General features: G+C 41.8%; 2 protein-coding genes across 2 annotated transcripts in view; both read right to left on the minus strand.

The window, feature by feature from the left end:
• Positions 1-11,614, minus strand: part of Alpha-man-ia (alpha-Mannosidase class I a) — a 299,072-nt gene extending 287,458 nt beyond the window's left edge. The window contains exons 1-2 of the mRNA XM_070654711.1: positions 11,067-11,614; positions 9,721-9,939 (exon numbers count right to left, since the gene is read on the minus strand). Coding sequence (XP_070510812.1) covers positions 9,721-9,939; positions 11,067-11,447 — 600 coding nt within the window. The 5' untranslated portion in view covers positions 11,448-11,614. The remainder of the gene's footprint in view (positions 1-9,720; positions 9,940-11,066) is intronic.
• A 350-nt stretch (positions 11,615-11,964) lies between these two features.
• LOC139102314 (probable cytosolic Fe-S cluster assembly factor AGAP009023) lies at positions 11,965-14,705 on the minus strand. Its single transcript, XM_070656126.1, has 8 exons — positions 14,385-14,705; positions 14,037-14,325; positions 13,884-13,976; positions 13,657-13,809; positions 13,268-13,538; positions 12,919-13,167; positions 12,443-12,820; positions 11,965-12,370 (listed from the first exon to the last, which is right to left on the minus strand). The coding sequence occupies exons 2-8, from the start codon at positions 14,100-14,102 to the stop codon at positions 12,129-12,131; spliced, it is 1,452 nt and encodes a 483-aa protein (XP_070512227.1). The 5' UTR covers positions 14,103-14,325; positions 14,385-14,705; the 3' UTR covers positions 11,965-12,128.
• Between the last annotated feature and the right edge of the window lie 468 nt (positions 14,706-15,173).

Below are 15,173 nucleotides of genomic sequence, written 5' to 3' on the forward strand. Positions count from 1 at the left end.
TTCCGCGGCACAATAATTTCTCTCGTGGAATATTCTTACGTTTCCGATGACTTTCCTACGCGCGTGCTTTATTTTCATTCGCGTCCGCGCAATTGCTGGGCGCAACGAATGCCGAGAGAGCTAAATAGTCCAGCGCCATAAATCACAGTCGATTTATAAATTGCAACGGAAAAAGAAAAAGAAAAAAAAAGAAAAAAAACGTAGCAATAATATAATGTTATACTAATGTAAAATTTTCAATTACAATTTCGCGTACGTTGGACTGAGAGCGAGCGAGAGAGAGAAATTGTGTATGCACACGTATTTAATTTACCGTGCATTAATACAATACGCATATCTAATGGGAAAAGGACTGCCGCTGATTAAAATCGAGTGCCGAATACTGCATACGAGCTATTTCGCATAGATTAACGTGAGATAATTATAACTATGCAATTCAGAATTGTGAGTCCACATATGCACACCTTCACCCATTCATTCTCGTTATCGATCGCCAACAATGCACTCATCTATTAAACCCACCGTCAAATACCTCATAACGTATTCTCTTCTCTCTCATTATACCTTTTAACGTTCCTATTAACTTCATATAATAATAATCACTTTAGCCTTAATTAACTCACTTCACCGCGTTTATTTTTCTTTCGATCGTACAAAAGCTCCTACAAAACGTCGAAATTTATAATTAAAAATAATATCTGCGAAATTGAGAATAACAATTAAAAAAAAATATATAAAAAAATACGGGAGGGAAGAAAAGAAATCTTTGTTTTAATCTCTGCTATGCTGAGGGAGGAAAAAAAACGGCAAAAAATCTTGTCCGTAATCAGAATATTAGTATTCGCGACGAGTTGCCCGATGTCTCGGTGCCATCTCTGTGCCACCCAGCATCCCTCTGGGCCGCGATGATAGATGGGTTTACTTCCTCCGGCAAGTGAATACGGGTCTCTTTGGGGAAAAAAAGGCTACGCGGACCAACGGTCGGTAAGGCTTCCCGGCAAGAAGCACGATGTGTAACGGGGCAAGAAGCTCCTCCGATACGTTGCGGCTGAGAGCGATCTACCAGAGGAACGGGAATCTACCCGGAGAATCCCGTACGCGGCCGCTGGATGCAGCGCCATCGATTTCCCCGGTTCCGAGCCAGTCCGCGACGTGACCTCGGTAGCCGAGGGAGAGAGTTATCTCGGAGAGCGAAAGTACCCGGTGAAACTTCCTCCGAGCGTTCGAGGAAGAATTCGGGTCGGCACGTCAGGTCGGCTCGGTCCGTAGGCGCGTTTCCTCGGCTCCCGAATTTAAGATTCCCTTTTACCTCTCCACGCGCGATTTCCCGTTCGCGTCAAGCGCGGCATAAATTTTCAGATATCATAAATTGAACGTTTATGACGCTCCCGGGCGTACGTGCCGATGAGATAACGCGGATCCGAATTTTCGTTCGTATCCGCGCATCGTTTCGCGGCTATTTAATTACCGTCATTGTGGCGTGCCGTGTGCAGCGTGCCCGTGGCAAAAATAAATATGAAAATTCCCCGACGACACGCGAACGCGACGGGACGCGATCGCTAATATGCAAAGCGGCGGAATCGTCGATACGCGATATTTGCATTTAACAACTGTTACGTGCGCCCGCGTTCGAGGGTGCCTCATTTCGCCTGGCTCTCATCCGTGGTCGTTGCACATCGAACCTCGATACAATTTTAAACGTGTCGTAAACACACAATCAGCATCAACTATTTCGAGATGAAATAAAACGGAGAACACTCTCCCGCTTTCCATTCCCGAACCGCGAAACGCGGACGCGATCGATGAGAAAAAAAGTAAAAGCACCGCGGAAGATGTTCGCGTTGATGTTTCATCCAGGGGTTCGCCGCCGATATTTCGTTTGAGCGAAAAAAAAAATAAAAAAATAAAAATAAAAACAGCCGAAAAAGAGAGTGAAGGAAATTTCGCAACGAAGCAGGACGTAATAACTCGCGTGCGGTCCGCTCGATATTCAAATTCGTTCGGCGCAGTGCCACGTCGCGCCGAAAAAATAAAAAAAAGAAAGAAAAAAGCCTACGCGTGTGTGCACGCGCGCCGGGCGCAATAAAAGGCGTGAACGATGGCCACGGGAAAAGTCATAATCCACTTTTGTTTGCGGATTTATCGGTCTTCCGTAATACCTCGTCCGGCGCTTTATCGAGTAGGTTTCGCTGCAAACGAGCGACGCTGCAACAAAAGATGGAAGCTGCGCGAGCTCTCGACGCGATCTTCCCTCCCCTCACTTCGTCGCCCATCTGCTCTTTACGCGGTACACGCACTCATACAAAAAAAAAAGAAAAAAAAAGGGAGAGAAAAATATAAAAAAAAAAAAAGAAAATCCACCGAACTCTGGCAACGGCCGTAAATGACTTTCGCATATTTCCGTTCCGACTGGCAAACAAATATTTGGAAAACCAAACAAAAAAGGAGAGAAAAAAAAAGAATACCGGAGAGTGGAGCAAATTACTTTTTCAATAGCCGCGAAACGATCGAGGACAGATTACAACCGGATCCGCGCCGATGTTCTGTGAAAAATCAGCGCGGTGTAATGAGTGTCCGTATGCCGACGTTGAAATCTCTGCCAGATCATACCAAGTAATCATCTCTCAAACGTACATAGATACGTGTTATCGATATTCCGCGATCGTAACGCGCCTAGCAAAGCATTATTTTTTAGTTTCGATTCACTGTGCTTTGCAGTAATAATTAATATTATTAATGGTTCATAATGTCATATGGCGACAGTTGACCGAGGTGCGAATTCATCGGGTTTGATAAAAACCGAGAAAAAAAAAAGAAAGAGAAAGAGAGAAAGAAAAAAGCATCACATAATTTTCGATAATCTTAAAACATTACAATAAATAACGCGTGGGTCTTTTTTTTTATCGCTCATATCGAGCAATGTAATTTTTCGAAGTATGAAACAACCGCCTTCTCATCGAGCCTCTCGCGATGATGTACGCGGGTGTATCGGAATAATATATCGACGCTTATCGAGCGAATAGCTGGGATACCGCAGTGAAAAATGGTCTCGGGCGAGAAATGGGAAAAATGCGAGATGCCTTGGCGCGCCGCGATGAAAGTAAGCGCGCGTGAACGGCATCGCTGAACTTACTTAGGTATATACCACGTTTATCTATTGGCAACCGCACCTACAAGAATCCGAGCTGGAAAGGTCGAGAATAATGCATCGCGGTACGCGACAGCAGATGTGGCTAAATCAGACAGAGCGCGATAAAATCTTAACTTAATGCATGTTGCAGCTGTGCAAATAACTAATTCATTTTTAAGTAAACGTTAAGTTCAGAAAGACTTGTTCTCTAAAAAAAAACAAAAAAAAAATTAAATTAAATTAATCTGACATCACGAATGCTTTTAAATAACAATTAAATATCAATTAACGTGTGTTCGCAATATCGCGGTTCTTCGAAACGTATAAGAATTATCACGAGATATATATCTTCACCTCCTTGGAACTGGAATGCTTTTAACAAAACCTTGCGATTTAATGTAATTATTGTCACGCGTCTCTTTCGCAAGTTAATATGACAGCGGTGACTCGCAGTGGAGAATTTCGCTGCGTCAACTTGATCACGCGACGCAGCTGGTAATTCCCGACAATTTTTCGTAAATTTTGACCCTCCTAATGACGTACTTTAGGCTCCGTGATGCCAAGCGCAGTTTCGTCGACATAAAAAAGTCACAGAATCGAAGCGCACTTCCGCCGATTATACAATTTCTAATTCGACCAGCAACGTCAGGGTATCAGCACAGTTTTCTTTTGCACTTTTTTTATATCTTTTTTCCCCGTTGCGCGCACTCTACATTATTTTCTGCCGTGGTCCCCCATAATAATCGGGCTAACGATCGTTCACGTCTCGACGGAAAACAGCTCTGGCGGCGGCGGAGGGACGAGCGAAACGCCGCCTGAGCGATTTCGGCCACTCAAAAAAAAAAAAAAAAAAAAAAAAAAACAAACGATATCATTCAACGCCGGAAACCACCACGAAACCGTTTATCGCGAAAGATGGGTGGTTCGAATGGTCAATTGTTATAACGTCGCCTCTCCTTTAACCGAATCGCAGGATTTTCCGGTTAACGGGCACCGATAGAGACGTATCCTCGTTGATATCGCGGCGATGCACGTCGCGGGGGCCCACGTACCGAACGGACGTAGATAAACACGCGCGTTTCCGAAGATATCGACTCGGTTGCTACACATCGCATCTCCGCTACGTGCGCGGAACCTGCAATGGAGACGTTTTATTGAACGACATCCCCGGGTCGTTTATAATCATTTCGCGGGCTCGCGCGGCGTGCCGCGCGAACTCGTGGAAATCGGAAGAACCTGGACCACGGAAAGAGCGGAGGGAGAATCGCGTAAGGCGATCGAGCCGCGATCTTTGACGGATATGAATGAAGGGAGACGTACGATGATCGCGAAAAATTTATACTTCGCGAATAGCGAATGCTGACATACCGAGGCCGATGGCCGTTTCGATGTCGATATACGATTCTCGCCGAAGGTAGAATTAGAGCAGCCGGCGACGTGGATATCGGAATTCATACCGCGCGATTACCGCGCGTCAACCGACCGGCCAAATCCGCAGAGCAGTCTATTCGGCGCATGTATAATTATCCCGGTATCAATGGGGAAAATACGGAGAGGCGGTGTGCTCCCGGTGCCGCACGCTTACGGCGGCAAATGTCATTAATTTATTTTCAGGTCAACGCGCGTGTCGCGATATACCGGCGCGTTTTCCGCAAAAGAGACGCCGAACGGCGGGCACGTCGCGCGAACTGATTAGCGGCGGCGATTTACATATTTGTAAGCGCCCGCCGATAAAACGTCGAAAGCGCCCGAATCGCGCGCTTAATCCGCCGGATTAAATGGGCGTCGATTCGAAAGTTGGGCGAGGCGGTGATTTTCGCGCTGTTAACGGGCATCGCGCCGCGCGAGATGGTCGATAATCGTAAACGCCGTTACTCATTTGCCCGATTTATTCACCCGGCGTTATTAATGCTGATTGATGCGCCGCGCAATACCTACGCGTCGCGTATTTTATCCCGGCGCTTTCGGGGGAAGGAATTGCACAGTGTAAACGACCGACGAAACTCCGATGACAAATGGACAGCCCTCGTAACCACACGCATGCCGCGTTTCTCACGCAGATCTCGAAATACACGCTCGGTATTTTTTTTCTTTTCTTTTTTTTTATGTAACCTTTAGCTACTGGAAAGCATTTATTATTAAAATGATATCCAATCGGGCTTGTACGTGGTGTAAAAATTTTTCCGCAAGGAAATTCCGCGCATTTCAAGCAGAACGTTTGCGTTTGCGTCGCGTGATCAAGGCGAGCTTAAAATGTACGAGAGTATTTTTAACGACAGAGCGTTCATGAAATTTCAAAAGACACAAATGAGCGGGGGTGAAGGGCAGTGAAGCAGGAGGGAAGAAAAAGGAGATCAATTGCATTTTCTGTTCCTCACAGAGCGATAATCAGGAATGCGACGGTCGATCGAGCGACGGCAATAACGGTGAACGTGAAATTAGGAGGGAATAACGAGGATTCTTAAAATATTCCCCCGCGCACTCGAGCCGGCTTTTGCTTCCGGTCTGTAACAATTTCGCGTATCAAATTTCCGCCGTGATACTCAACGCCGTAATGAACGTAATAGCGCCGAAAAGACGATCATAAGCACGCACAAAGAACCCCTTTTCGCTTCCTAATATTCTCGTAGAAGAAGTTCCTTATCTCCCGGATTTAAATATCGCAGCAAATTTCCCCGTTCGAAACTGAGAAAGTCTTCTATTACGCCCATTTTTTTTTATCTAAATCAACACGTTTCTAATCGGCTGCGATTTGATTTAAACGAGACCGTCGGTAGCAAGCGTGCAAGTGTATCGCACAAATATGCCTCCGTATCAAATGCGTTTCAAACTTGTTATTGACTTGCGAAAGCTTTAATTATTTCGCCCCGTCGATCCGATTCCACGGTTTACAATTTATCAACATGTAACCGATTAAACTGCAGTCGATTGATATGGATTTAGAGATCGAGTATCTCTTTAACTCCTCTACAATGAAATAGTAATAGCGCGGATCTCGCAATTGTAAGTGGTCGCCCACAATGGACAGCAAATGAATCGTTTGCGAATAGACCGTTTCGTTTCTCCTCTCACGTTCTCTCGAGAGACCATAAAGTAATTATCCCGTTATACCTGCCTTCGTAATTAAAACATCTGCTACGTAATAAATTCTCAAAATTATTTAAATAACAACAGAAATATATTATAAAAAAGAAAAAAAAAAACTCTGAGAAGAATAAAATCAGGGATTTTTAATTAAGAGAGCCAAAAATAAATCGGTTTAATTCTGGTGATTGTAATCAATGTACGATCGAATAGCAGCTGAACTTAAAACACGGAAAGTGGTTTGACAAAGAGTATAAATATTAACAGACGTGACGCATAAAACTTTCATTGGATCAATGCGAACGAAGTTCGAAAATAAAAGCTACGATTTAGAGTGATTAAAAATCAACGAAACCCGGACCGCTTGTCGCGAATCGAGCGGTTTAATAGCCCGATAAGCGCATAATGTCACTGCCGGTTGTTTACAAAGTCCGAGAAAGGTATGCCCTCGCAAATTTAATGAGCGATCAGATATGATAGTATCCGTCGTTATCTAGGCTCGCCGTGCAATTCGACATCGATGCGTTTACACGGCTCGGCTCGTTTATACCCCGCAAAAAAACTCCGGCGTGCATGCAGAATGTCAAATAAAACAGACCGCGCCGTGTCGCCGAAACAAGTTAAAATTTCGAGGAGAAACAGTCTAACCAAATACAGATTTGATTGCAAAACACAGGAAGATATATTTGGAACGTGGTTAGTTTAGCAAATATTAACAAATATAGCTTTCCACGGACAATAAACCTGCACCTACACTACGCAAACAGACCTCACGCAGTTCCTTTTTTTGTTATTTCGCTATTTTAACCGTATTTTTTTATACAATACCTACATTTTTAACGTTACCGTTCAGGTTTCGCGTGGCGATACTGCCCAAAAGTTTTGTTTTTTTTTTTTTTTTAGTTCATAAATATAATAAAATGCCACCAATGCGTGTATTAATGTCACATCAAGATGCGATAAATTATAAATCATATCCGGTTTACGTTGTCAATCTTTAATGCTGACGAGTTACGAAAAATAGTTTATAACTTGCAACAAAATTAATACAAAAAAGAAATAAAAAACCTAATAAAATGTCGAGCAGTAATCAGGTTTATCACATTTACTGTACGTTACATGTATCGATCAAACATATTTTCCGTCTAAAAGTAATCATCTCAATAGAAGTCACGAAGATGTTCTCACGGGCGAGTCATGAAGCGGCAATTGAAGGATTTATTTTGCGCGACAGAGAAATTAAATTTGTCCCGATTACCGGCGCGTGACCGTGCAACCAATACGACACGAGATTGGGCATAAAGCGGTCAATGCACCGTTGAGATAATGAGTTTGCAGGAACTTCTAATACAGCATTGTATGCAGTAAGAATATCAAATAAAAATACAAAACTTTTCCGGTTAATTAACTAAATTCTTGTTATAAAGAAAAAAAAATTAAAAAAAAACTAGTTATAGATACCAGAAACTTAATTAGAAATCACGAATACGTCACGTAAAAAAAAAAAATATATATATTTAACTATATAATATGACCTTCTACCGCAAAGATACTGAATGCGTTAAGATTGCGTGCGGATAGTTCGTTATCCACACATTTGTTCGTAAAAAAAAAAAAAAGATTGAACGACTGCTGCCAGCACGTGCACTGTAATTATATTTAGCGTTGATAATTTCCGCACCGACACTACCATGCCGTTATTAACGTCGACATAAAGGCTGAATTGATTCATCGAGGATGATACTGCACGCTCCGCTTGAACGCTCATTACTGCGATCAATAGATTTCAAACAACAAACAGTCACGATATTAATTCCGTCACTTGTTTATCGATAACCCCTATTCGCTATCGCCAGTCGCATCGTAATGCGCGGGCAATTAATAACTATCAACCGTGCGATAATCGCGCAATCGACGCCGTCGAAAAATAAGGACTCCGCCGGCATGACCTTTCATTTTTCTGTAAATTTGTATAAACTCTGTAATAACGCGCGAAGAAATGCACTTCGTTGTAAGCTATTCCGTTTGCAACAAGATACAATTTTTTTTTCTTCATCTTCTAACGGTAACAAAGCAACGGCAAATTGCGTGATTTGATATTTCCACACTATTGTTACTACCATATTGCACAGGATATCGCGTGACTTCGAATCCTATCTCACATCAAATGACGAATGGTAAACGATTCGTACACGAATGCAACGTAAACTTAATTACTAAATGCGTCGACTGGCAATCATTATTTTTGACCGTGCTCGAATTAACGCGCGCCAATTATAATTACAGTTTTTGAGTTTCTCCTTGGAAAAAAAAAAAAAAAAGAGAAGCGAAAAAGGATAAAAATCGAGAATTCCGTTACAACTTTTATTTTATATATCGAGGACGGGATAATTAAAACTTCTCCGTAAATGCACGATTTCCCAATTAAAATATAACATGCGCTTATAAAATTGCGTCGGCAATCGATACCGCCGCAAAATTGCAAATCGAACGGGACTGCGAATTTCATGCATTTTTATTCAGCCCAGAAAAGAGCACAAAACAAAAGGTGGATGAGCGGAATTAAATAAAATCGAATGCCAATATCGTGAAAAATCTACCTGAATATAACGAATTATCAGCTTACACTGCCGCCCAGTGAATTTCAGTTAAACCGGTCGGTAATTCCGAAAATTATATACATTGAGAGTTTTACGATAATTTTTTAAAGCAGGTGAAAAGTCTCATAAACACATGCATATTGCAAATATATAAAATAATAAATAATATGCTCTAACACTATTCGCCATAATTACTTTTGCAACCAAAAAATTTACATTACATAAACGTTAAATAGTCTGCATCCGGGAGTAACTATATTCCTCTCTCAGTGTAAGAAACATTGTTTTTTTCTCTTTTTTTTCACCCAAATGGGAGGGAAAGCTGTTCTTTTGCGACGCGCTAGTTTCGCCCGCGCCGATCTACGTTGTGTTTCGTAAAATAATGAATCGGGGGGTTTTTTAACTGACCCCGAAAAGTTCAATCTTCCGGCACAATGCACCACTCTATGCTCTGCATGCAAATTGCTTCTATAAAAACTACGGGATCACAACGATTTCTCGTATGAAGAAAAATAATAATAAAAAAAAACCTCACCGCGCTTGCTTGCATATTTTATATATCTATATGTGCATTTTTTTTTTTCAAAAGTTGAGTCCTATATACGAAACTAAATTTCGAAAAGAAGTCTAAAGTACAAATACACATAAAGAATATTTATTTATGGGGATTTTATTATACGTGGCAATTAAAATAAAAAAAGGCGAAATATGACAGAATTTATACGACGGTAGAAAGAAATAATTTTAAGAAAAAGTATTAATATTAATATATGTATTTTTAATAGAATAATAATATAGTAATATTTAATAATTAAAAATTATTAAATTATTTCTTTCTATTTTTCTCTCAGTGCAGGCGATGCACGGCATCGCGAATATATTTTAATTAAATCGAAAGAGACTCACCTCTTTCACTTTGTCCCTCTGTTTCCTGGCGATCGGGTCCTTATCCTCTCCACCGACGATTAACGGCAGCTTATCCGCGGGCGCTGGTGGCACTGTCACCAAAATCATTTCTTCTCTATGCACTATTAACGACGAGGAACTACTTGTATGCACTCGAGATTCACCCATATCCGGTTTCTCTAATGTCTTCTGCTGCTGATACTCCTCGTCGATTTTTGCCTAAAAATCCGGGACGAGATCGGGACATGTTCCGTGATCATTTCAGATGGCATGCGACGATAATGACGACACACGTTTTATTTTATCGTTAACGAATTAATGAAATTATAAATTTATTTTATTTTTATTAATTTAATTGTAACTAAGTGAAATAATTAAGAAGTCACGTTGACATGAAAGCGCCTAGATTTTAAAATTATATTTTCACATCCACGTTAGGGCTCAGAAATCGACTAAAAATCAATTGTAATTTTTTTCTTATATCTTTTTAAAAAATTTACTCGCTTTAATAACGTTAAGAAAATTATGCTACGTTTGCACATTAAACGTTATTATAAGTGCGAATGTAGCTCGAGCCCCGTTAAGCCGGAATGACTATGTGGATCGTTTCTGCAAAAAGGAAAGGTGCGCTTATCTGCGTGAATCGCTTGTCGATCTAGTCCATGTGAAAATCATGCCGTCTGCGATTCAAATATCACGGAACGCGACCCGCTCGTTTTCCCCTTGGTTCGCCTGAGAACAGGCGCACTCTCGAACGCCTTGCCACGGCATCGTTACAGAAAAGAGGAGTCGCGTGTGAAGGGAAAGGAAAGAGAAAGAGAGAGAGAGAGAGAATCACGCGTGAACTACTTTCGCCGGCGTCGTTTACGCCGCTACAAATCCCGTGCGCGACAATCAATATTCCGTCAAGTACAAAAATTAACAAATGAATTTAGGTCGCGGCGGCCGATGATTTTTCCGAGCGCGAACGACATCAGCTGTTATCGCGCGAGGGGCTCGGTCGCGTCGACTTACGAGCGTTACTGATACCGATACGAAGCGCCCTTTTGACGTCCGGTCTGCTAATCTCGAGCGAGCGGAAGGTCGCCCATTGAAACGGACTCGTGAACGAACGAAGTGACAGCGCGCCGTGCTCGCGCACGTGCGCGTCGGCCATTGTACGTACGTTACAATGGCCGTATGTAAACAAACGGAGGACAGTCTCGTGTAAAACGTAGCGCAACCACTTCGCGGAATCCTGACCGCCAGCTGATCGCGACGGTAAAAAAGAGAGAGAGAGAACAGGAGTAAAAAAGAGGCTCGAAAACGACTAGAACACCGAGGCGTTCGAGAGGACCGTTTCGCACCTGCAGCTTCAGCTTGTCCTCGAGCAGGTGCACGTCCTGATGATCGCTGCCTTCGTGGCCAGGTGGCACCGCGTTCGGATGGCCAAATGCGGCGGAGCGAGGATCCTTGGAGTCACTGGAGGCGCGCGGTGGCACCGGCAGCAGCAGCTCCGGGCCGGCCTTCTGCATGGTCTGATAGACACGGTAGACGCTGTTGACGCCGCCAGTGCGGAAGTCCGGCAGGTAAAAGAATGCTCCGAAACAGACCGCGGCGAGAGTCAGGAACACTAGGAGAATCAGGTACTTCTCGCGCGGGCGGAAGGACCGTCTCGAGAACAACGGCACCGGCACGCCGTTCGCGGGGCGCTGGTACGACGGCAGCGCGCCGGTCAACGCGCTCATCTTACCGCGGCACACACACCCGAGACACGTGCGGCACTCGATCGGCCAGCCTGCTAGACGGATACGCGGAAGCTCAAAGCACCCCGTGCGCGACTTTTCGCAGCACCACCTCGACTCAGCCGTCGTACGCCATTACGAATCGAGCACAACCTGCGCGCGACAGTTGACGATCTCGCGACTCTCGGTGGCAGCCTTCGCGAGCGCCGATCAGCTGACGTGGCGCGCGCGGGAAACTGCACCGGGACGAGGAGCAGCTGGCACGGCACAAAAGTACTCACGCGGTAAGGCTCGGGACGGCCGGCCAATTGCGATCGAAACCCGGAGCGGCCATTCTGAAATTTCAGAGCGGAAAACTTCGTACAGTTGAAACTTTCACCTCGAGTCTCGTCGTTTAGGTTGGTAGCCCTGAAGCCGCTGGAGTATCGAGTGATAGCTCGATAGCGTCTTCACCGTGTAAAATTTGAAATTTATTGGTAATACGGAAAGGTACAATAAGATATTTAACTCGAGAAGGCAATTTAATTTGGTTATAATCGCAGTTTATTCTACTTCTTTCTGATCCAGAAAACCATTGCTGATATCGCTAATTAATTTACAATAATTAAAAATTAATTGACTTATAAATCTATTATAAAATATATGTACAATACAAAAAAAAATGACATAAATGTTACTGTCACGTCACCACTTTATTGCGAGCGCAGTATTCATTTTCTCTATCTCGTGATACTGTGTGTTAAAATACGCGCTAACTTTGTCTGTGTGTTCTCCTCCCAACCAACTCTTGTATAAATTCTGAACAACTTTATTCTCTTCGGGCTGGCTGAGTGGCAGCTGACGATATACATTTTCTAATGTCGTTGCGAGTTGTCGAGGCTGAACGTTCTCGTCGGGTCTTACTTGCGCTCCGCCGTTTAAGCAACCTAAAAATAATAACAGTTATTATGCAAAAATTCAAGTACATTTTTTCACTGCTTTCAATTAAAATAAATTACCGCACGGGCACGCCATAATTTCGACATAGTCGTAAACGCATTTTCCCCTCTTTAATTTCTGAACTATGTTCTGAATGTTTCTGAATCCATTGATAATAGCAAATTTCAGTAACACTTGATCATTTCTCTTTAATTCTGCTTCTTGAAAATCGGGATTTCTGAGATTTTTGAAATCCACCGTGACGTTATCCTCGTCAAAAAGATTCTTTGCCGCGTAACGAAAAATAAAATCCGCATATCCACCAGATCCTGAGCCACTATGACCCCACAATTGGCTTCCGATCTCTTCATTATAGAAACCAAACGGCTGTTTAATTTCACCTTCATCTATTTCATTTAATACTAGACCATCTTTACTCAACATCTGCTCCAGTTCGACTGAAAGATAAAAAGTTGGTTTTTAATATAATGCAATTCTTAGTTTCAATAATTTTACATAATTTAATACAGAAATAAGAATATATGTATGTACATACTTGCCGTTATAACACAATCTACGTCTCTCGTCTGTTTTTGCTGATTGTAAAAGTCTTCTCTGGAAGCCTCTAATTTTTTATCGTAACAGGGCATTACAGTTACATGATACACCTGTTCTGGAGACAAGCCCATAATTTCAGCTAAATGATATTTGACTAACGATCCCATAACTTGTTGAGGCGATTTCGTAACGCTTATATGCGGCAATATAAAATTTCCGTGAGTTTTTTCGGCATAGCATACCCAACCTGTATCAAAAATAAGATTATTACATTTTATAAACAAAATATTATTTATTTTTACAATAAGACTTTTTATATTTGTATTTTTAAACAAAATTAGTCGTACCCGGACAAGAAGAGGACAGCATTGGTAGCTGACTTTTTATACCTTCTTTGCTAGCTTTGTAACGTTCGATAAATTCTTTGGCAGCTTCCAATAAAACAAAATCATCAGCCACTGTCATATCTAATACAGTGTCTGCTCCCAATCGATAAAAAAATCCTGCTAGCTTACAAAGAGCTTGCTCAGGAGTAAGTTCATAGCGTTGAGCCAGTGACAATACAGGCTGCACTGAGAGACTTACTACTATATATTTGGAATCTGCATTTCCTATATTCTACAAAGCCCAAAAAACATTATAAGTAAAAAATACATTAAAATCATTATCTTATAATTTTGTTACATCTCTTCAAATTTTATAAAAATTACCCATAGTAATAACATTTATTTTTTACCTGTTGAGCTACTTTTTCTTGAAATACCCTGAGCAGCTCTTCCTGACTTTGTTGAGTCACCAAGACACTTTCGGCAGATGTAATGCAGCCACTGCATGCTAGACAATCAGCAAGCGTAATCTCAACTTTTTGCAATTTTTCTGGTTGCCTAGTCTATGTAACAAAGCAAACTTTAGTGGATAGCTTTAAGACAGAATTATATCTACACGAATATTATGAATGTTTACTTCATTAAGCTCCAAATTGACTTCCGATTGTATTTTTATCTTCGCACCCGTTTTGCTTTTGGTTGCCTGCATCTCTATAGGTTTAATGCATTCCTGCAAGGAGTTTAATTAAAAATATGTAGATTTAATCTAGAATGACAGATATTTTTGTACCTGTGATGGGGTGATAAAGTCATCCAGATTTGTAATCTGCAACGCTCCGCTAAATCTCGATGCCATTCTCCTCTTCGAAATTTATTTTTTCCGTTCGGTGGTGAAGAACAAAAAGCGTTGCTCACGTTTTTCTACAGCAGTAATCGAGTGCTGATTGTTGAAATTGATGTCTTCTTAGGTTAGAAAATTTGTATCGACACGTCGCAGCTACTTGCAAATGCGTTTTTGTTAGAGCTCACAATTTTGCAATAAATAATGGCGTCAATTAGAAATAGAAAATACTTCGTTTCTGCAAAAATAAAAATGTAAGCAAAAATAAAATAGCGAAAAGCTCGAGTTGCATATTACTCGATGATAATATCTCTGTTTCACCATTTCTATTACCATCGGGTATGCTTCGAACTTTTCACTGTCGACCGAAGATGGTGCTAACAGTGAAATTGGCGGGAACGATGCGCTTGCCGTATCAATTCACTTCTTCTACACTTCTAATACTTTCCGAGCGTTTTCAGACATTCGTTGCCGCGTAACTCTGAGATTGACAGGTGTATCATAGACAGGTATGTCTTGTTTGATTTTAATTTCTCAATTACCTATATGAGCGTATGATCAAATTATCGTTTTTTTTTTCATTGAGAGTAGCTTATTGCGGAAATTATTAAATATAAAACAGCTTCCTTAAAGAAGGAACAAAGAGTATAAGTAACTTCGCTCAAAGCAAAACGCGCGCTTTATAACATCACACTTATGTAAAAAAAGAATGATATAAAAAACCAAAAGAAGTATAATTTAGAACTAAAATGAATCTGAAACTATTTCTACAAACGCGTCTGATAACTTGTATACAATTGAACGCAAAATATAATGAATCTCCCGGTGATGATATTTCGTTACATCGTATCACGTTCGGCAGAAGAAATTGCCTCGCGGTCGCTGATGTAAAAATTGTAAATCTAATGTGGCGTGCGCTTTAATATAGATTCGATGAAAATTTAGAGATATCGGACTCGCAATTTTCATAATGATCGTAAAGTGGTCTTCTCTGCCGAAACGTCGTTGTTGGATCCACGGCGTTACATTCCGCCGGCCGTGCAATAATAATCCGGGACGCCGCCGTCTTCGTAAGCGCGGCCCGTA

This window comes from Cardiocondyla obscurior, linkage group LG04 (assembly GCF_019399895.1).
Source record: "Cardiocondyla obscurior isolate alpha-2009 linkage group LG04, Cobs3.1, whole genome shotgun sequence".
Classification (NCBI taxonomy): Eukaryota; Metazoa; Arthropoda; class Insecta; order Hymenoptera; family Formicidae; genus Cardiocondyla; species Cardiocondyla obscurior.

Bases quoted from the DNA above. Each gene is read 5' to 3' on its own strand.
- LOC139102314 (XM_070656126.1), bottom strand. From the start codon at position 14,102: ATGGCATCGAGATTTAGCGGAGCGTTGCAGATTACAAATCTGGATGAC. The intron at 13,168-13,267 runs GTACGACTAATT...TTTTTGATACAG, and splicing joins GCTGTCCTCTTCTTGTCCGG to GTTGGGTATGCTATGCCGAA. The intron at 12,371-12,442 runs GTAATTTATTTT...TATTATTTTTAG, and splicing joins AATTATGGCGTGCCCGTGCG to GTTGCTTAAACGGCGGAGCG.